Source organism: Varanus komodoensis, unplaced genomic scaffold, assembly GCF_004798865.1.
Source record: "Varanus komodoensis strain SLA01 unplaced genomic scaffold, ASM479886v1 scaffold18_1, whole genome shotgun sequence".
NCBI lineage: Eukaryota > Metazoa > Chordata > Lepidosauria > Squamata > Varanidae > Varanus > Varanus komodoensis.
In genome coordinates, this window is record NW_025335548.1 from 928,442 (window position 1) to 948,925 (window position 20,484).

Sequence of the window (20,484 nt, forward strand, 5' to 3'; positions counted from 1 at the left end):
GCTTATGAGCCTGCGTGTGTCTTAAAGAACAGTCATTTTTCGGGAATTGTAATTTTTAAAGGGAGCTTTGGAAGGAGTTATTTATTCAGTTATTTATTTTACAGCAGCCAGCTTGTTGTAAAGAATGACTCCCGACAAGGCAGGCCAAGCGGCCATTCATCGCTTTTTAATAGAAATGCTAGTGCGCAGAGGTGATAACTTGCCATTTTAAGTAGGGAGGAATCTCCAATATACCGCACGAACTGTTTAGGGTTTACCGCTAGGTAAACTAGCAGAAGATTGCAGTTAGATGTATTAGGATCTGCAATGACTCTATCCAGCTTGTTCCTAAGGACGGAGACATTTCACTCAAATAAGGACTTATTTCCATCCTACTTGTTCAGAAATGGGGCTATTTTTTGCCATGCGGAATAGAGCTTATCTGCCTTACACACTTGTGAAATATGTGACACACAAATTGCAGGACGCACAGACCCTCAGAATGGGTTAAGCCACGTGCAGCATCTACCACGTTGAAAGGCTGCGCTCATGTGAGATCCGAGGCTGCCCAGGAAACGCCTGCGATGCACGGCGCGCTTACCTGGAAGCCAGCCTCTCTTATTTCTGAGGAAAGACGCAGGAGGCTTCGCTCACTGCCTGGTCCTGTCTGCACCAGCACACCCGAGTCAAGTTCACCGCCTCATGGGTCTGGGCCCCCGTCCTTCCTGCACCTTCACAAATGAACAAAGATGCGGAACCCACTCAACAAAAGGAGCCACGGAATCCCACGAAGAGTAGCCCAATATAGAGAGAAGCGTGCATAGCTCGCCACAGCCTCCCACTGGGAGATGAGTCCCCATTTCTCCGGATAGTCGTATTGATACACATTTTATTCAGTGTTTATAATATCCTCACCCTGTGCGAGGGCATACACCAGGGGAGGGCAGACACGACGCAGGCCGTTTAATGCTGCCCAGGAGCAGAGTCCTTTTTCTGTACTGCCTTCTCTCTCTAGGTGTGCAGATCACTAAGTTTCGGCTAATTCTTGGAAGAATTAAGGATCATAAGGGAAGCCACGAAGGAGGCAGGAACGTAGAACCAATCTTAATCGACTCCGACAAGGGAGGGAGCAGGAAATGGCTCTGCAGGTTGAAGGCTTGAGACGGGGGAAGGGGAGGGGGTCTTCTAAAACTTTGCCACCAGGGCATTCCCCGTCCAGTTTCCCTCCGTGTTCCATGACTGGAGACGATCCCTTCCCCTCTCCCCACCCCCCGCTTGTTCCTCTTCCTCCTCTCCATTCTGCTGGATCCGTATTTCCAGAAGTCCTGCTGCTACCCTGGCCGGAGGAGGCGGCGGCGTTGGAAATGCTGCGCGTGGAGGCACCGGCCGCGGGCGAAGGCTTCCTCCGGGCGTCTCGGGCGCTTCGGCTCGGCCGCCCGGGGCGCTTGTAAGAGCGGCAGGACGCCCTCGTCGGGGATGTGCGACCGGAGTCTGTGCCGGCCCGGTTACGCGGGCTCCCTCCTGAACCTGCCCTCGGCCGCGGCGGCGGACTCCTTTTACTTCCCCGCTCTGCGGGCGAGCAGAAGCCCTCCGCTGGCGGCCTCGCTGCCCGGCCTCTCCTACCCGCGCAGCTCCCTCGCGTGGACGTGCGCCACGTCGTGCCCGGCCCAGCCGGCGGCCAGCCACGCGTTCAGCGGCTCCGCGCAGCCTGCGCCTTACCTCGCCGCCGCGGGCTCCCTGCCTAGCAGCAGCGGCCGCAAGGAGGTCTTCGACGGCTACCCCAAGCACGAGGCCCACGCAGCCGCGCCCAGGCCGGACGACGGAGGCAGACGGCAGCACGGCGGCAAGGAAGCCGCCTCGCCCCACGGCGCCGGCGGCGCGGCGAGTGCGCCGGCGGGGCTGGCGAGCCCGGGCAGAGCGCTCAAGCACGAGGCGCGGAGGCGCTGGCCCGGCTTGCTGCTGGGCGCGGAGGCCCGCTGCGCGCCGGCCTTCCAGGAGGACCTGAGGCTCGCCGTCGACTTGAACCCGGCCCTGCCGCCGGCAGCCGCCCAGCCCGGCCTCAGAGCTTCCCTGCACGACGGTACGCCTTCATCCTATGTGCCCCCGGCCAGTGGCACCCCAGCCCGGCCTCCGACAGAGGCCGGGACCCCCCCACCCAGGCTGCCGCCTGCAGGCTGGCCGGGAGGTGGATCCTGGCGAGGACGCTCGGCGGACGCTCCCGGATAAAAGGGCTGCGCCGGCCCGCGCGTCCTCTGCACAGAGGTCCTGGGAATCTGCTCCTGGGGTCGCCTTCTCCAGCCCGACGCCCTTCTGATGCGTGGCACTACAACTCCCATCCCTGGCCCTGGGGCGGCCCGGGTGCGAGTTCTAGTCCAAGCCATCGAAACGGCGTCTAGACCCGGGAAAGTTGTTCCAGAGAAGTGGGGCTGAGGCCGCAGCTCCGTTCTTGGATCCTTGCAGACGCATGCCTGGGGGGGGGGGGGATTCGCGCCCCAAGGGAGCGTGTGGAAGGTCTCTGCACGACCGCTCAGCCGGGCTAAATTGTGCGGCCCGCGTTGATCTTCCTCCCAATCCACTTTCTCAGACGAGGCCTTCTCCCCACCCCGCCCCGCCCTCCTCCTCGCCCAAACCGGCCGCTTCGGGGCTTGCGCGTGGCTCCTTGAACCCAAGCCCAGCAGGCCAACCCTGGGCAAGCGAGACAACCGCCTCGCCGTGTCTTTTGCAGGTTTGCCCTGGCGCCCCACGCAGGCGAGGTCGAGGAAGAAGCGGAAACCTTACACCAAGCAACAGATCGCCGACCTGGAAAGCGAATTTCTTCTCAGTGAGTTTATTAACCGACAGAAGAGGAAGGAATTGTCCCACAGACTGAATCTGAGCGACCAGCAAGTGAAGATCTGGTTCCAGAACCGGCGGATGAAAAAGAAACGCGCGGCGACGCGCGAGCAGGCGCTGTCGCTCTACTGAGCGGGAGGGGAAGCGGGGCGCGGGGGCTGGGCGGGTCGTCTTCCCTGTTCATCGTGAACTTGCCTCTGGAGCTGCTACCTCTGGGCTAGCGAGGAGCAGCAGCAAAACCCCGGGCGAAAGCCGGGCACAATCTGGGGGAGAGCTTTGAAAGGGCGCCAGACCGCACGATCGCATTTCCCTCGTAAACTCGCCGGGGCTTTGCCAATGGGCAAAACTCCTTCTTCTTGGCTAATGCGGGTAGAGAAATAAGAACAAGAAAAATAAGGCTGCGGTCCCAAAGGCACCCACTTGGCACCACGACCCATGGACCGCGGTGGCACTTACGGCTAGGCAGCAGTGTGGAATTTCGCTGCCGGTTTTTGCGATTAGCACCCGTTCCCTTCTCTATCTTTCCTTCCTTAGTCTGAAGGAAAAGAAGGCGCTGAGAGGCAGCCTGCCGCCTCGAACTGCCTAGAAATATCCATTTGCAAAGGTATAATATCGTGTGTGACAGAGGTTGGAAGGGAGATGCCCGAAGATGATTGCATCAAGATTAAGGCACTTAATCCTTATTTGTCTCCAGCTGGTTTGCAGTTCTCTCTCTCTCTGTGTGTGTGTGAGAGAGAGAGAGAGAGGAGAGAGAGAACAACAAATGGTTGAAACAACAAAGAGTCTTAAAGACTAGCACATTTATTTATGCATAATCTTTCTCGAATTATACTATTTCCTTCGTCAGATTCCTCGCCTAGCCCACGAAAGATTGCGCTTAACCAATTGTGTTCGATTTTAAAGAGCCCCAGGACTTGGCTGCCGATCGCTGCGAGAGACTAACAGGGCTGCCCTGTTAGTGCAAAACAAACGGGGAGGAGGGAAGAAAGGAAAGGCAGATGGTTTGAACCAAGACTATTTTTAAGAAAGGCATTTTACATTTTCTTTTTTTTTAAATGATGCTAATAATAACAGCAACAGCATCATCTTGGTTTTTTGTTTTTTGTTTTTTGTTTTTTGTTTTTTGTTTTTTTTTTTTTTTGAAGTACAGCCCCGTCCTTGCGCACCGAAGGCACTGATCTGCCAAGCAAGGCTGGGCTTTAGCCTGCCTCCCGCACCTCGCCAGAGCACCCTCGCGCTGCCCCAGGGCTGCCCGCGGCTTGGCTGTGGGGACTGGGCCCCTGCGATCGCTTTGCGGTGGCTCCAGCGAACCCCCTTCCTCGAGCCCCGGCTGCGCCTTGTTTCAACTACAGAAAAAGAGGAGCCAGAGGCAAATCTTCGTTCCACACCCTTCCCGACTGACATTCTCGAGATATGCTGGACTACAACCCCCATGCTGGCTGGGGTATGATGGGAATTGTAGTCCAACATGCGAAGAGCGATAGGCTGAGGAAGGCCAGTGCAGAAAATGGAGCAGGCACGCGCGTTTCTTCCAGAGCTTGGTAGAAGCGAAACTTCTCACTGCTACTCAGTTCTGTGCGTTTGCTCGGGAGCAGGCTGCGCTTTGGGATCGAGAGCACGCGGGGGCTGGGCTGCTGCGATCCGGCGCGCGCCCTTCGGATCTTACTTAGCTCACGAAGGCCCGGACGTCGGAGCGGAAGGACACGCATGGCAGGAATCCCTCGGGGGCCGGACCGCAGCTGCGCTGGAGGGGCGGGCAGGGGCGGGCAGGCGAAGGCCTCCTCTCCTGCCTTTTGGCACCCTCGAAAGAGTCCCTGGCTCCTTCTGACCCACGAACCCCCTTCCCACGCCTGCCCTTGACCTCCGCTCCGCGAGGGTCCCTGGAGTCCGCCTCGGCCGCGCCCACCCAAAAGGGCCTCTGGCAACGTACGCGGAGGAGATGCACGTGTGTGCGTGTGTGTGTGTGTGTGTGTGTGTGTGTGCTGCGTGCGCGTGCACGCGAGTACCCGTAAGCGACATCTCCGTGGGCCTCCCGCCCTTCTTGGCGAGCAACGAAACACCGCAAAGGAGACGTTGTCCTTGGGATCCCGGCTTTTTCTCTGGGGAGGAGGACATGCAAAGCCCCCGAGGCTGCCGCGTTGTGCCCCCGCCTGGCTGGACAGGCGCAGTCCCCTCCCGCCGCCCACGGCGAGGCCTGCCCCCCTGGCTCCCCCAACCTTCACCCCGCCGCCTGCCATTTGTCTCTCTCGCTCTCCTTGGCCTCCTCCGTTTCCAGCCTTCCCTCCCGTTTAGCTTGACTTTGGCCTTGCCCAAAATCTACACGCCAAAGAAAGGCCGAAGCGCACAAAGGAATCCAGGAGGCGACTCAGGCAGACGCCCCCCGCCCTGGCCTCGGTCTCTCTCCCAGAGAGCAGCTTTAAGCACAGTTGGCCAAGGATCTATTTCGAGATTCGCCCCCTTGCACCTTTCCTTCGGCACACAGGAACCCGCGAAGTTCTGGTGGACAGGCACGTTCGTTTGCTGATCTTGCAGACTAATGTGTGTGGCTTCCTAGCAAAGAAAAGAGCAGCAATTAAGGATTTTTAAAGTAAAACTCTCCCATCAAAAATAGCTTTCTCACTCAGGAGAAATCATGTTGCTTTGGGTGCATGACTCCACCCTCAGCCCTACAGTTATAAAGTAATACATTTGATGGAGAATTATTTTGATCTTTTCGGTTTCAGCATCTTTCCATTCCTAAACCGTGCCATTGTCTTCATAATCTAAGATAACAAAGGAATTATAACAGATCTTTTGTTTAATCTCTGAATCCTGAGTGTTAATGGCAACACTCGTTTTAATTTTGAATTTTAAATCCAGTCCAAGAGGTTTCTCATATGGTTTTGTGATGATGTGTTATTTAACCGTAAATTATTATTATTTCCAACTTGAAAATGATTTCTATATAGGAAGAAACATGTTTGTATTGTAAAATTTCAATTTGTTGGCTTTAAAATGAATATCTAACAATCCTGTTACTCTGATCAGAAAAAATAATTGAGCCTGATTATAAATGACTGCCATTTTTAAAACACATGAAAGCAACTAGCAGAAATAACAAAAGATATCATTTTTTATTTCATGTCATCATTTTATGATAAATATTTCATGATTCTTTAAAATATAAACAAGCTAGGCCTGGAAAGTGATAGATACGCTTTTTAAGAATAAGACGGAAGCAACTTGTAAATAAACGCTGACCAGTGTCACTTTCACCCGCTATTACAAATGTTTCTCTTCCACAACTCAGAGGCATGCGCATCAGGCGAAGTAAGATTCTGGTAGTGCTCTCAAGGCTAACACATTTTTTCAAATGGGGAATTATTTAAAAATAATCAGTGGCAGCTAGTAAATAAATGTTCAAAAGTTAGTTTGAATTTAAAAATCCAATACTATACCAACAAAGCGTATTTTCGCGTATATTAAGGTTGTTCTCCATAGCATTAGCAGAGGATTTACCTATCAAATAGTCTTTCTGCCCGAAAGTGAAGAGCAGAAAGAAAAATCCTGCTTAGGCGCCTCAGCTTTGTTTTGTTTTTGTTCTCCAGTGACTGTTCCTCCTTCCGTTGTGTTCATTCCCTTTAGATGCTCAGTGGTTTGGGTTTGCGGCACTGCGGTGCACCAGCTGAAAATGTGGAGATGGCACTGCATTGCTTATTAAGTGCAGTGGCGGTGCAACTGGGGAGGAACACGGAGCTGCAGCATCTCACCCTGAAATGCAGGCGCATGAAGGGGGGAGGGGGAGAGGGGGGAGGGGGAGAGGGAGAATGCACACCTCCTTTGTAGTCTCTGGCTGTAGCATATCCGCGTATTTTTTAACTCGCTTAGCAAAATAGATATGCTTAACTGAGCAGCCTTGATATGGCCAAAAAGGCGATCCTTTTGAGGGGTTCGAGCACACAGTAAGTGCGCGGACTGCTTTTCCCAGACCGCACAGACCTCGTTGCTTTGATGACTAAGCTGCTGCAATACGATCCCCCTTTTTGCTGTGAACAGAGGTATGTCCAAATCGAATATGGCCATAGATGTATCTGTAGTCAGAGAAAGGATAATGGGTAGGTTGGAGGTAACTAGAATTCAGAGCCAGAGAGGCATGCAGGGACTCTATATATAGGGATTAGGAGTTTGTTTGTTTGTTTGTTTGTTTATTAGATTTTTATCCCTCCCTATTCACCATAAAGCTCTATAAGGGCTTGTGGTGAGAAAGGTCAATAGATTCGGAATTGTTTTGACTGCTTTGTGACAGAACAATGCCAAAACATTTTAACGAAACTTACACATCTGTTGTGTGGAATGCTATATAGAAACGCATATGATGCCATGTATCCACGCATCCACATACACAGACCTTTGTCTAAGGTCGCATCCCACACGCTGTTGAATCCATGGGAATTCCCTTCCCCCCTCATGAATGTCGAATGCTTTGGCACGCACTTTCTATACCAAATGTATTTTTTTGGAAGGTCCATGAATGTTTACCCAGACGTAAGCCCCTTTTTGATCAACAGAGCTTCCTCCCAGGTAAATGTGCCAAAGACCCCCGCCCTGAATCGCTTTGGAACTTGACCCTGGCTTAAAATGCGTGGCTTTGTGTCCCCTTCTTCTCCGCGCGCCTGACTAAAAGCAGCACCGTTAATGATCTCTGTTTTCACCTGCAATAGCGAAAGCAGCGGTGCCAGCCGATGGTGCCACACGCGTCTCGCATGGGCGCTTTTCCCTGCGTGCGTTTTCCGGAGAAAGAGAGAAACAGAGGGGTGTGGTGCAGTGTGACGGCGTCCTGTGTGTGTGTGTGTGTGAGAGAGAGGGGGGGGAGAGAGAGAGAGAGGGCGAGAGAGTGGTGTGGGTAGATAATGCGCGTTCTTTCTCTCTCTCTCGCTCTCCCACACAAAAACACGCCCAGCCATGATCGCACGGCTTCGTCGGGGGACACACATGTGTGCATGCATCTTCTTCCTGGAGTCAGTCCCAAATGCGCATCCTGTTGGCGTCGGGGAGCGGTCCTTCGCTCTGATAGGCTAAGCCCGGCCGCTTTTGCAAAGCCTGCGAGTTTGATAAGGCAAAAGCAAGGTCCCTCCGATTGTTTTAAATGGCTCCAGGCGCTTTTGTGTTTTCTAAAAGAGCATGCATAATCAAAGTTTGGCAGGGAGGAAAAGCTTTCTTGCAGCACTGTAGTGGCAATAAATGAAATGACTCAGAATCGCTTCTCCAGTCAGTTTTTACGAGAGCTACCAGACAGCGTCTGTTCACGTTCTCCAGATACTTGGGGCGCCATAACAAAGTTAAGGTCAAGTTAGTGTCTTGTCTTGGGTGGCACAAAAATCCAGCACCTTCTCTGCTCGGACGAGGCATGGTTTTCCCTCTTTCCCTCCGAATGCTCTGCGAATCGTCCTATTTTCCACGGAGGCTTTTTGGAGATGTCACCGGGAGCGGAGGACCGGCTGCGTCCAGGAGCTCCGAGGAGCCGCGGCGGAGCTTGCAAGACGCCGAACGGTAAAGTCGGGGATGTCATTCCGCTTGGCGAGGGCTCGTTCGCGTTACCTGCGGTGGCGGCGGAGAGGAGACCGCAGCTACCTTAAGCCGGGCGTGCGCATCTATCGAAAAGCCCGAATTCTGATCGCATTCCCTGCGTGCTAGGAGCGATAGACCAGGCGAAGGCGCCGAGGTGCCTCTTTTGCCAGCGGAACCCCTGCCCGGGGTGTTTTGGGCTGGGGTTCAGAGGCATCCCCAGGAGGCGCGCGGTGGTCTTTTGCAAGGGTGGCGCACGGTGTCTCCCACCCCCGCGGGTTCCCCCGCATTTGCACATGGGCGTCGCGTCCTTGAACTTGAAATGGTGCCGCCGCGCTGGCTCCCGTGCGAAGGCGCCAGAGTGGGTTCGCCGGGTCCCGCACGGAGAGATGGCACCAGGGTGGGGGCGACTGGGTCGACGCGGGTTTCCTGCGGCGCGGGGGCCGGGAGGGGCAGGGCTGGGCTGGAAGGGTCTGCTTCTCTGCGGGGTCGCTTCGTGCGGGGCCTGGGTGGCTCCTGGGGCGCCTTCCCCTTGCACGGCTTGCCTTGGGGCCATTGCGGCAAGAGATGCAGGGGCCATTTTGGCTGCTCGGGCAGCGCTTGGGAGGGAGGGAGGGAGGGGGGGAGCCCACTGACTGCAGCAGCCCCGAACACGAGGGGACGCCGGGCACGGGCACCCCTGGGGAAGGAGGTAGCTCCGCATTTCGTTTCTTTTTCTGCCCGGGATGGCCGGTCCGTGCGCTGGTTCGGATGCGGTTGTGCAGTGCGCGGTTGGTGCGGTGACGTTAATGGCGCCATGCAAGCGAGCAAGCTCGGAGGGAGGCACCCAGGGGCAACGGGCAGACCGCTGGAGGAGGTCTGGGCAGTCCTGGGGAGCCGGGTCATTCCCGCCTTCCTGTGCCAGACCAGGAAAGGGGGTTCAGATTTGGAATTCGCCTGGGCTAGACTGAAGGATGAAGGTATCTCGTAGGCGCCCCTGCCACCCTCTCTCTGGGCTTCCTTCTTAGCTGAGCACAAAACAAGCATGGTGCCTTATTCACTGCGGGTGCCAACTCAGAGGTACCCCCCCGCGCGCGCCTTCTGCATGTGATGCACTGAGTCATTCTCGATTCATCTGCGACAACAAACCTTGCCTTGATTTTATATGTTCATATATTCTATAGGATTCATATAACGTAATGAACAAAACTTCTGTTTCTCTCTTCCTCTTTGTGTGTGTACATTACCTTGGATTCTCTCCGCACACGCACACGCACACGCACAGAGAGCCGCAAGCCCCCGCATTTTACCCACTAGAGCTTCTGTTGCTTTCAATATGACTTTTAGAGCCGTCTCAGTAGGCGCAGGATTGTCACCATAACGTTTTAAATCTCAGCCGAATTTCCCAAGGACTTTGCGGTGCAGCACCTTCCAGCGTTGAGCAGGGAAGGTTTTTTTCCTTCTGAAGTTCACGTGTGTGGCCTGAAAATTCAAGCTTTCTTTTCTTTCCTCTTCCACCCGCCAACCTTCTCTCTTTTGTTCTGTGAATAAAATAAGAGCGAGAATATTTCCTATGGTATTCTCCGTATGTTGGGTCGTAATATTAAATATCTTGTTTTGTTTTGTTTTCTATGTTTTATGAGCGGTGTCCCTGCAGTGGGGGAGAGAGAAACTTGGCTTGTGAGCGTGGTGCTTTTAGAAAGACGTTGTGCTTTGCTCCAAGAGCGTTTTCGAGAAGCGAAGTCGTGGGCTTAAACTTGACATTGTCCCAGAGCCGGGGTGGGAGAAAGAATCGGAGGGGGAGACGTTTGAATGTTACCTGTTGTCGGAAGGAATGTGCTTTTTCTCGCTCGCTCGGGTCTTCTCGATGTGCGTCGATTGACTGATGCCTTCCCTGAGTCTATGCGCCCTGAATGCGTCGGAAAGGCGGCAGCGGGGCGCGGGGGGGGGGGCGGGGGAGGCGGTGGGAGATGAAGCCATTTCGAATACACCGCGATGAGGCTAAGGTGGAAAATGCGCTTCTGTGTCTGCAATGTAAAACAATTCTCAAAGACAGAATAATTCCCACTTCTTCCCCTTCACGTGACGTGGATGATCGCTCCGGCTAGATAAGCCCTGCTCTTCGGCTTTTAGAGGCAGACCGTTATGCTTTTGGTCGGGCACGCCCCACCCTAAGATGTCTGATGTTATGGGATCGTATCCTGCCAGGCCAAAGGCGATGGTGAAGGATCTCCATTTGGAGAGTCCGAGAAGCGGTGCATAGCCTCCCTGCCTCTAATCCCCTCTCCATCTCTCTTTCTCTCTTTTACACCCCACCCCCAAATCGTACAGTGTTTATAATCTTGGAAAGAGAAAGGAAAATCGGGCAATGACCCCCGAGAGTTTGGAGATGGGGGGACATGTTTCGCAGATCAAGCAGGGAGAACCTCGCTCTGTGGGAGGAAACGCCTCTCAGCCGCGAGGGCTCCGGGCAAGGTCCTGCTCCTGCTCCGTGGACATTTGCCAACTAGCCCTGATGTGTGGGGGAGGGGGAGGGGGCCGGAGAGAAGCGCGCAGCCAGCAAGCCGGGAGGCGAGCTATCTAATCAGGAGGAAGGATGGCCTTGATCCTGGCAAATGCTGGCGGCTGCCTAGAGGGACGAGGAGGGGAAAGAACTCTGCTCCCGTAGACCTTCCTGGCCCTTCAGGCTTCCTGGCCGCATTTCCGGCGACTGCTTACGTTTTAAACACACACGGAGAGAAGGGCGGCGGGTGGGGGGGGGGATTCCTGGTCTGCCTGAAAAGACGGGATGGTGGCACAAGCTGCGCGCCCTTTCCCCTCGCCGTTCCCCGCATGTCCTCTCTGCCTGCCTGCCTGCCTGCCTGCCTTGGACGGCTCCGCGGGGAGGCTCCCGGGGCGCCCGGAGCAGCGCGTGCCCAGGAATCCGGGCAGGGATGGCGCTCCCAGGTGACTCGCCCCCCTCCCGATAGCTCATCATCTCTCCTGGTGGGGAAAGCGGGGGGGGGGAGGGGGGAGGAGTGTGGGGGGGGGGAGAGGTGGAAATGGTCTATTTATCCAAACGTTTGTGTGTGCGCGCGAATTGGAAGACTCGAACTGGAGGGCATTTGGGAGCGCAGCCTGGGCGAAGGCGAGCGAGGCGGGCGGGCGGGCGAGGGGACGCTGATCTAGATACCAAGACATTTCTCCGTCACGTGACATAATTACCACTCGAATCAATCAAGATGAATTGCACGTCAGCACGCGGTGGGATTTTTTCCCCCTTCTCCGGGGCAGCTCCTGCCTAAAGCCTCTCCTCGTGCAGTTAGATGGGGGCTCTCGGGCTCCCATGCGCCCGACTTGGCTGCCGCCGCCGCCTGCTCGCGATCGCCAGGAGGCAGGAGGAGGAGGAGGAGGAGGAGGAAGAAGAGGAAGGAGGGGAGACATGAGCGACTTTGACGACTGCGGCAGCCGCGGGGCCTCCAACATGTACCTCCCCGGGTGCGCCGCCGCGGCCGCCTATTACGTGTCCCCCTCGGATTTCTCCGGCAAGCCCCCGTTCCTGCCCCAGTCGCCTTCCTGTCAAATGACTTTCTCCTACGCCGCCAATCTGCCTCCCCATGTGCAACCGGTGCGCGAAGTGGCGGCGTTCCGGGACTACGCGGCCGGCGGCGGCGGCGGCGGCGGGGGCGGCGGCGGCGGCGGCAAGTGGCCCTACCGGGGCAGCTACGCGCCCAGCTACTACGAGGAGGTGATGCACGGCAGGGACTTCCTGCAGCCGCCCGCCCGCCGGAGCGACGTGCTCTTCAAGAGCGACCCCGCCTGCGGCGCCCACCACGGGGCCGCCGCCGCCGCCGCCGCCGCCGCCGCCGCCGCCAACTTCTACGGCTCCGTGGGCAGAAACGGCATCCTCCCGCAGGGCTTCGACCAGTTCTACGAGGCGGGCCACGGCAGCGGCGCGCCCTACCCGGAGCAGGCGCCGGGCGACAAGGGCGACCTCAAGCCCCCGGGCGGCACTTGCGGCAAGCCCTCGCCCCCGCCGAGCCCGGAGAAGAAAGTGCCAAGCGCGGGCGGCGCGGAGTCCCCCTCGGGGCAGGCCGGGCCGGAGAAGAGCGGCGGGGCAGGTGAGCGGCAGGCTTCGCCCGGCTCCGGCTCCGGCTCCGGCTCCGGCTCCGGCTCCGGCGCCGCCGAGCCTCTCCCGCGCGGGGGCGAGGCGGGAGCCCGAGGCGGGGGACGGCGGGGTGCGGGAGAGGTCCTGGGGTGGGCGGAGAGGGATCCCGGGCCACCGCTTTGTCAAGCCCGAGGGCGTGCTTTTTATGTGCGGTTTTATAAGCATCCAAAGGGTGCTTTTATATATCCTATAAGGTTTCCTTTGCCGTAGTAAAGCGTGTTTACGATAGGAAACCCATGGAGGTGGGCTGGAGGGGATTCTTGAAGGAGGATATTAATTGTGACGAAATGGCTGATTGGGAGACCGGGGCTTGCCATGTGCCGGGGCAGGCGTGCCAGCGGCTGCTGGAAATTCAAATAAAGTCCTTTCTTGTTTAATAGGGATCTTGTCTGCTTGGGATTGGGGCAGCCTGGAGAGAGAGGTGGGATTCCTTCTCAAGCCATTTCCCTGCAACGTGGGTGTCTGTGCGCATCCCCTCGGATGGGCTTAGTCTGAACCCATTCAAAACCCTCTGAGTACTGTAAAGGGGTGTATCTTTCAAGAAGAGAGCGCGACTGTGCTTCTTTTCTTTTCTTTTGCATCCTTAAATGTTATTTCTGGGCTTCCTTTCCCGTAGCACTTTACCAAAGTTATCTGGAGTGGCGGGTGGGCACAGTAGGAACAAACCCCCTGGTTTCCCCCCGGAGCCTTTTGGAAAGGAGGCAGCTTTTCAAGAAATAGGTCTGGACTAGGGTGCACGTCCCCCATACTTGAAAGTGTCTGAGTGGGACAACTTCCATCAGTTTGCCCTTCTTTTCTTTCTTTTCTGAATTTTTAGCACTTCCCCAGAGATCTCGGAAAAAGAGATGCCCTTACACCAAATATCAGATAAGAGAACTGGAACGGGAATTTTTCTTCAACGTGTACATAAACAAAGAGAAAAGACTACAGTTGTCCAGAATGCTGAACCTCACAGATCGACAAGTTAAAATATGGTTCCAAAATCGACGGATGAAAGAAAAGAAATTGAACAGGGATCGCCTACAGTATTTCACGGGGAACCCCTTGTTTTGAGAGGACAAACGGGGGAGAGGGGCGGAGAAAAGAAAGGTCCCTCTTCCTGCCCAACTTGCCATCTGACTGCAACCATCAAGAGGTTTACAGCACATCCACCCTGCGGACATAGCAAGTTTCTATTTTTCCATGTTCATCTATTCAAGTTTCTCCCAACCGCCCTTGTCTACAGGACACCTCGTGGGCTTGGTGAAGCAGACTCCTCCAGAGGGGAAATAGGGTAAATCCAACAGTCCCTTCTAACCTTGTTGTTGTGTGTTGTTGCTGTGTGTGCGTGTATGCATGTGCGGGGGGGGGGGGAGAAGAGTGCTTGTGCGTGCATTAAAGGAAAACACCCACCCACGGTGTTGCTTTCCCCGTCCCCTTTCTCACGGTTGAGACCTGTGGACTGCCAATGTATAGAGGTAACTTAAAAAGGACCGTGTGGATCAAGCCGTGTTTGGTCTCCCTTCTTCTCCTGCTGGCTCTGAGATGGGAGCTCCCCTTCTCTGCCCATTTGTTGAACTGTTGATAATGTACCCTGGATATATAACGATACACGGGTGTAGAGGTATCGCTTCTTTCGATTGTCCCATGCAAGCATGAGCCCCTGTGTTGTTCATGTGAATAAATGGTTGCTCGAGCCGTTGAAGTTGTGACCTCCTGAGTGCGTTACCTGCAAGGCCATCTCTGAAGAGAGACAAGCTCGCCCCTGTGGGTGCCACGTGCGGTTGACAAACAGCAGAGTGTGGGCCAGCCTGCAGGACCCTCCGCACCTTTCCAAGAAGAAGTGCTTCTTCCTTGTTTCTTAGCTTTAATTACCCTGAAACAGGGATTCCCTTTTCCAGAGGGGATCCATCCACTTTTTAGGGCAAACTTTAAAAGTATAAATATGATCCAGCCCCAGGGAATCAAATGTAAGTCCTAATTCAGCCTGAGGGAATTAAGCATGCATGTCGACCCATGTCGTTGTAATCAGTTGCATTAAAAATGCTTCGACTTGGTCTGGATCATACCCTAAGAAAGGAGTTCATGACGATGGTCCCATCAGTGTTCCCGTATGTAGCCCTGGCATAAAGTCCCATGACTAATGTTTGAACAGAAAAAGCAAGGCAGGTTGTAGACTTCATGCAATGCCAATAACAGGAAGTTTCACCTCCAAAACTTGAACTTATTCAAGGGTTGGCGGGGGTGGGGAGAATAAGGCTACAGAGAGCCAATGTTTTGCAAGTGATTTCTTCTTATTCCATCTCATATATACACACAGACAAACTAGTGGAAGAACTCTAATTAGCACTGAGTTGCCAGCTCTGTATTTTTCCAAGAAAAAATTTGGTGGAGGTCCTCCTTTCCACTTTTATATTGCGTGACCTGGCTAAGCTGTTTACAAAACCTTGAACTGTCTAGACAACACCATAAAAGCCCAGGGTCTAAACAGCTTAATTGGGTTATATTGTACACCTTCTGGTGGGCTAAAAAGAGATTTCCGCAATGTGCAATAAAGGAGACCAGTGAGAAAAGAATTTGGCTTAAAAAAAGCAAAGAAAAAAGAAGCGGGTCTCATTCTCTTTGCATCCATTAAAGGCCAAACTGGAGGAATCAAGCGAGGGGAAACATACAATCTAAGCCTTAACCTGGGAGACTGTAGTAGGCAGGGACCCAAAATAAAAAATTTAAACTCTTAAGCAAGAAAAACATAAGTGTATGCCTTTGAACTTCCAAAATGTCAAGGTCATCACCTTTAACCTTTCTGAATAATTAGGAGCCTTAAAGGTTCCTCTCTAATTTTCAACCACCACCCACTCTCTTGGCTCCTTTCCCCCGTTTCTCACTCCTGCTTTCCCCTCCCCTCTCTTAACGCCACACACACACACACACACACACCATGCACGTGTGTGCACACACACAAACACACTTCTGACTGCATAGAGCTCCACATCAGTGCCCTTAGAACACACATGTCAGTTTGCATTATGATTGCCTTCCTTTTATCAATACTTACCTATGATGGAACCTTCCAAACATTCCCTCATTCTAACAAGTTATTTATTGTGAAATGTTTTCTAATTTTCCTTTGCAACTCTTGCTTTATTTTATTTTAAATATTATTCCTCCCACTCACCTCAGAAGGCAAAAAATATCATTCTTCCCAAAAGGATTGTTCTTTCTAAAGGAGTTTGGTGCTCTGATACAAAAATCTCATCAATGACATGCAATGAACTTAACAAAAATTTAAAAAAGGAAAATGCAAGAAATGCAAGCAAGCTCCATTAAAATAAATTGTAATTAGTTCATGGGTTTCAGTAAGCTGTGGATTACACAAAAATGTTGTTCCTAAAGATGGATGTTGGTCTGTGTCTCTCGGCAATTCAAATAATGCTAATTCTTATCTTTTGAGTTGTCTGGAAAAAGAAAAGAAAATCACCAAGCCCTCCGTACTTTGCATTAAGGCAGAGATACTGAGCTTCTGCTATGCCTTAAACAATTGTGCAAAAAAAGGAGTGATTTCCCTATCCAATATCTGCAGTATTGATAGATTTCAACTACCAGTAACAAACTCTTCTTCAATTAGAAAAGGTCCAGAACTATTAATACTTTAAAATAGAATAAATCCAAAATATTTCACTACAGCTTTTAAAATTTTCTGTTATAAATTGCTATTTTTCCTTTCAAAGCACAGAATAATGCATTAGCAATACAAGAAGAAAGCACCCAGGATTTTTAAAAAATTAAATAAATCCATACATACTTTACTGCTAAATACCACAAGAGGGCGCGCTCATATTCCAGAATGGGTAATTGTCCTGATGTTCAAGTGTATTTCCCCCCTAATAATCCTGCTTCTAATAAAATATCTAATATATAAGCAACTATAAGATTTCAGGGCTTGGAAAATGAGAAAACAGAGCATAAGCAAGATTTATTAAACAAGTAACTCGTAGCCATGACACGAACAAGACGTATTTCATTTAAAAATATTTTGGGTATAATCTTTTACAATACAATGCATAGGATTTTTTTAAAGCTATCATTTTAAGAAAGGGGTTACTTTATCTCCTGAATTTCCCCATCATAACGAAATTCTTGTTGTTTCTTTTTAAGGGCAATTGCAACATCCAAAGACTATCAAATGCTATAAAGATGCCTTATTTTTAGGGCTTTTCTTGAGGAAACGAATGCAGGCGGAGAACCCAATTTTAGAAAATGCATTATCTTAATCAATGGAAAAATGAGCAGCTGAGCTTTCTGGGGAATGCTTTCCTCAAAAGATGGCAGGATTTACCAGAAAGAAAAGCAGGATTTTATTTTTCTTTCTCCTTTCCTTTCCATGTCGCCATCTTAACCCATTATTGGGAATCTAAATTTCATTTTGTAGAAAAAACAGAAATATGTTTTTGAAGGATGCACATAGACATATGCTAAAGAGGAAGAGGATTTTCCCTCCAAAATTGACCGAATTAATTGGCAAATAGTTTTTCTCCAATGCAGCACTTTTAAGTCAAAACGCCAAAGATCAGAGGTGGATATTCCCCGCTTTTCCTTTCCAGAGAATAAGAACTGATAATTAGGCGATGCCTAACCCAACATACTAAGCACATTCAAAGTCAAGCCTGTAAAATGAGCGAAGGTCACTTTTCCTTTCCATCTCTCCCCCACCCTTTCAGAAGTTCATTGTTACCCCCAGCACCTCGAATTCTCCAGAAAGGATTCGAGATCTTGGAAGATAAAGGAAGGGATTATTTGCCAGTTCAAATTCCGAATGAACCAGGCAGTACAATATGAATCTATTTTGAGCAATAATATTGTGTGGGTTTGGTGTGGTGTGGGTCCCTCTCCCACCCCGTTAAATAAGGCAGATTTTGTAAGACGCCGCATGATGATGGAGCGACACTGTTAATCCGCCCCCCCCCCAACGCTCCCCTCCCATTTATACAAAGGCCTTGTTCAAAGAAATGTAATGTTGTGGTTGGGACGATATGCGTATTATATATACTCTGTTCATTAAATTAGTTGAATATTTAAGATGTTTGCTTTGTCCTTTTTGGAGCCTTAAGGTATGTGTAATGGTTCTGCGGAGTTACCCAGTCCAGGTTTATTTATTTATTTATTCCTTCCTTCCTTCCTTCATGCATCCCTTCATGCATTCATTCATTCATTCATTCATTTATCTCAGCAGTTCTCTAATCCTTTTGGCTAGTGAGTTTTTCAATGGGCCAGGAAAGACTTGCTTCTACTTATTTCGCTCTCCCTAGAGCAGCAGCTGGCTGTAATCTAGGAAAGGTTCTGGTGGCTGTGGCTGTGTGCTTCCAAGCAGTTTCTGCATCCATATTTTAAACAACTGTAACTTAAGGCTACTCAGGCAACCCCAGTGTTATTATCTGCTATCTCTTGAGCGCTTCTGATGAATTGAGAGACTGAAGGATCCCTGCTGTAAGGACATTAACCTGGCCAGACCCGTCCTGATAAAGGCTTGTGGTATCTGAAATTGAACTCGATGGTTCCGTGTAGAAAAGACCCTCTGATCAGCAATAGGCAAGACATGAATCCTCAGAGGGGAATTTCGTTGATGATGTACATTTCATTTAGAGATATATGCACTTTTATAGAAATATCTGCATAAAGAGAAATTAAAGCAAGCCTCGGTTGAATTTATCTGTTCAGAATTTATCGAGCAATTGTTAAAAAATATTCAACTGTGCTATGTTAGGAAGCATTACAGTAGCATCATGAAGAGATTATGGCCACATAATAATGCTTTGATCTTTCCCCCAGTTTTAATAGAAGCATTTTGAATGTTGAATAAGAATGTGAGGCACCAAAAACGGAATAATGGAATTATTACATTCTGGAGGGAAGAAAAGCCCTAGTATCCTATGGAATTGGATTGGGTTCTTAATTAAAAGAAATATTTTCCCATATGGCAGTTCTGCAGTAGAAGTAAAGCGAAATAAAAGGACTCTCCTTGTAAGTGCTCCCTAGATCAAATGTTTAAATGAATGGACCCAGGCAATATTTATAGAGGGTTCCAGGATGTTCCACCATTTCTCAAAAATGCCACTCTTTTGAGCAATATTTTTAAGCACACCATTTTCAGTTCAGTGTTCATGCAATGTCATGTTTCCCACCTTTGGGTAGCCTCTTTCTGTTCCCCCATCTCTTTAATAATGAGATGAAAATACAAATTGCAGTAAGAATTGTAAGGGGTGGAAGAAATCTCTTTAACAACAACAAATTTGTCCAGTCACCAAGTGTCAAGTACATTTGAGGGATTAAAATTAAAGTTCACAGTAACAACTTTCCTCCAAGTTTTTATTTGCTATTATTTATTAAGACAGAAAAGGGTAGTGTCAACATATATTTTACTGCAAATAGTAATCGAGTTATAAATGGAGCTTTTTTGGGGGGGTCTGCTCCCATTGGAGAAAAAATATAGGACAGTAAAGAGAAAACCCTTTGCAGTAATGTAGACTGTATATCTCATTTATGACACAATATTGATTTATTTATTAATGTTAATTACTACAATTCCATCTTAATATGATTTAAAACTGAAGTGACATTAAGCACATGAGGTCTAAGTAACCCATTTCCCAAAGAGATGTTTATTCAACCTCTAGATGTGCCACACCATTTTTAATTTTGGTTTTTATCCCCCCCGCCCTTTTCAAATGCCTATGCTTATTCAAAACCTTTTTTCCTTTTTTTTTTTTTTTAAGTACTGATTGGTCAGGAGCAAAACATTCCTTAAGAACTGCAGTACCTTTCTCCTGTAGCAAAATAATTGGCGATCATAGATATCTGTGATTTGAAATCTAGGAAAACATCTTACCTAAAGGGAGTTTTCGGAGTCAGTTCATTAAACAATGGAGAGACCCCTGGGATGCGAAGCAGAGAGAGACCGGCTTATTGTTTTAAGGTTACAACTGGGCAACCCATACATCCATACAATAAAATGAAATAAAGCTCAGAAGATGTTACTATTGGGATATTTCTAGGACACTCCTTAAAGTGTAAATAAGGATTATGAAAGGCTATTTGATGGGAATAAAATCCCCTATCAGATTTCACGGTTAAGTCTTAAACTGCAGACTAGGGGGGAAAAGTAGTATTGGGTTGCTTTAAACTCGGTGGGTTGTCTGGCGTCTTGTTTTGAGGGGAGAGGGGAGAGGGGAGGGGGGGAAAGGGAAATTGCTGGGAAGCACATAAAAAGCCGGGCCCCCAAAGAGGGCGCATCGTGACCTCCAGTTTTGTTTGTTTCTCAGCTCAGACAAAATCTTAGCAATGGCTCTGATAATGATCTTAAATAGGAGGAGGGGGAAAACCCCCCCCTCACACACACACAGACAGACACACACACCAGCAACAGCAACAACAACAACGAGCACCACCACGTTGTGGTGTCCCCTCTTTGTCAGCCCACACCCGGGGCCAGGGCTGAGGAAGAACCCACAATTTAAAGGGGTTCAGGAAAACCCGGTGTCTACGTGTCTGTGTGTGCGGAGAGGGGATGGTGGGAGGAAATTTAAACACTCCAGCAGCAACGCAGAAATTGGAGAGGGAGCCCGGAGCCACCGTCTCTCTTAACCTGACAATGATGTTGTATTTGAACAGCTGCGATAAGCTTTTAAAAGGTCTGTCTCATTGCCACAGCGAGATTTTTCAAACGGGCGATTGCTTTCAACAAAGGCAAATGCAATGGAGAGAGATATATTCTCCAGTCCCAAAGATAAGGTATGAGAATGGGAAAAATAAGGCCGGTGAGGCCGTCCTTTTGCAAGTATGCCATGGCTAATGGCATGCCATATAAACCGTCCTTTACAGGATTTGTTTTGGGTTTCCTGAGGAAAGAAGAAAGATGTGCTAATAGGGAGGGCTCCAAGTCTCACGCAAACAGGGGGATCTGAGGCAACAACTGAACCGCACTACCTGACGCGTGTGTCCGTGCTTAGCTAAAGGTATTTTTGAAAAAG

General features: G+C 50.6%; 2 protein-coding genes across 2 annotated transcripts; both read left to right on the top strand.

The window, feature by feature from the left end:
• The first annotated feature begins 1,455 nt into the window (after positions 1–1,455).
• On the top strand, positions 1,456–2,943 carry HOXD12 (homeobox D12). Its single transcript, XM_044427060.1, has 2 exons — positions 1,456–2,059; positions 2,705–2,943. The coding sequence occupies exons 1-2, from the start codon at positions 1,456–1,458 to the stop codon at positions 2,941–2,943; spliced, it is 843 nt and encodes a 280-aa protein (XP_044282995.1).
• An 8,812-nt stretch (positions 2,944–11,755) lies between these two features.
• On the top strand, positions 11,756–13,534 carry HOXD11 (homeobox D11). Its single transcript, XM_044427084.1, has 2 exons — positions 11,756–12,434; positions 13,299–13,534. Exons 1-2 carry the CDS (start codon positions 11,756–11,758, stop codon positions 13,532–13,534), a joined length of 915 nt encoding a protein of 304 aa, XP_044283019.1.
• Positions 13,535–20,484: the final 6,950 nt, after the last annotated feature.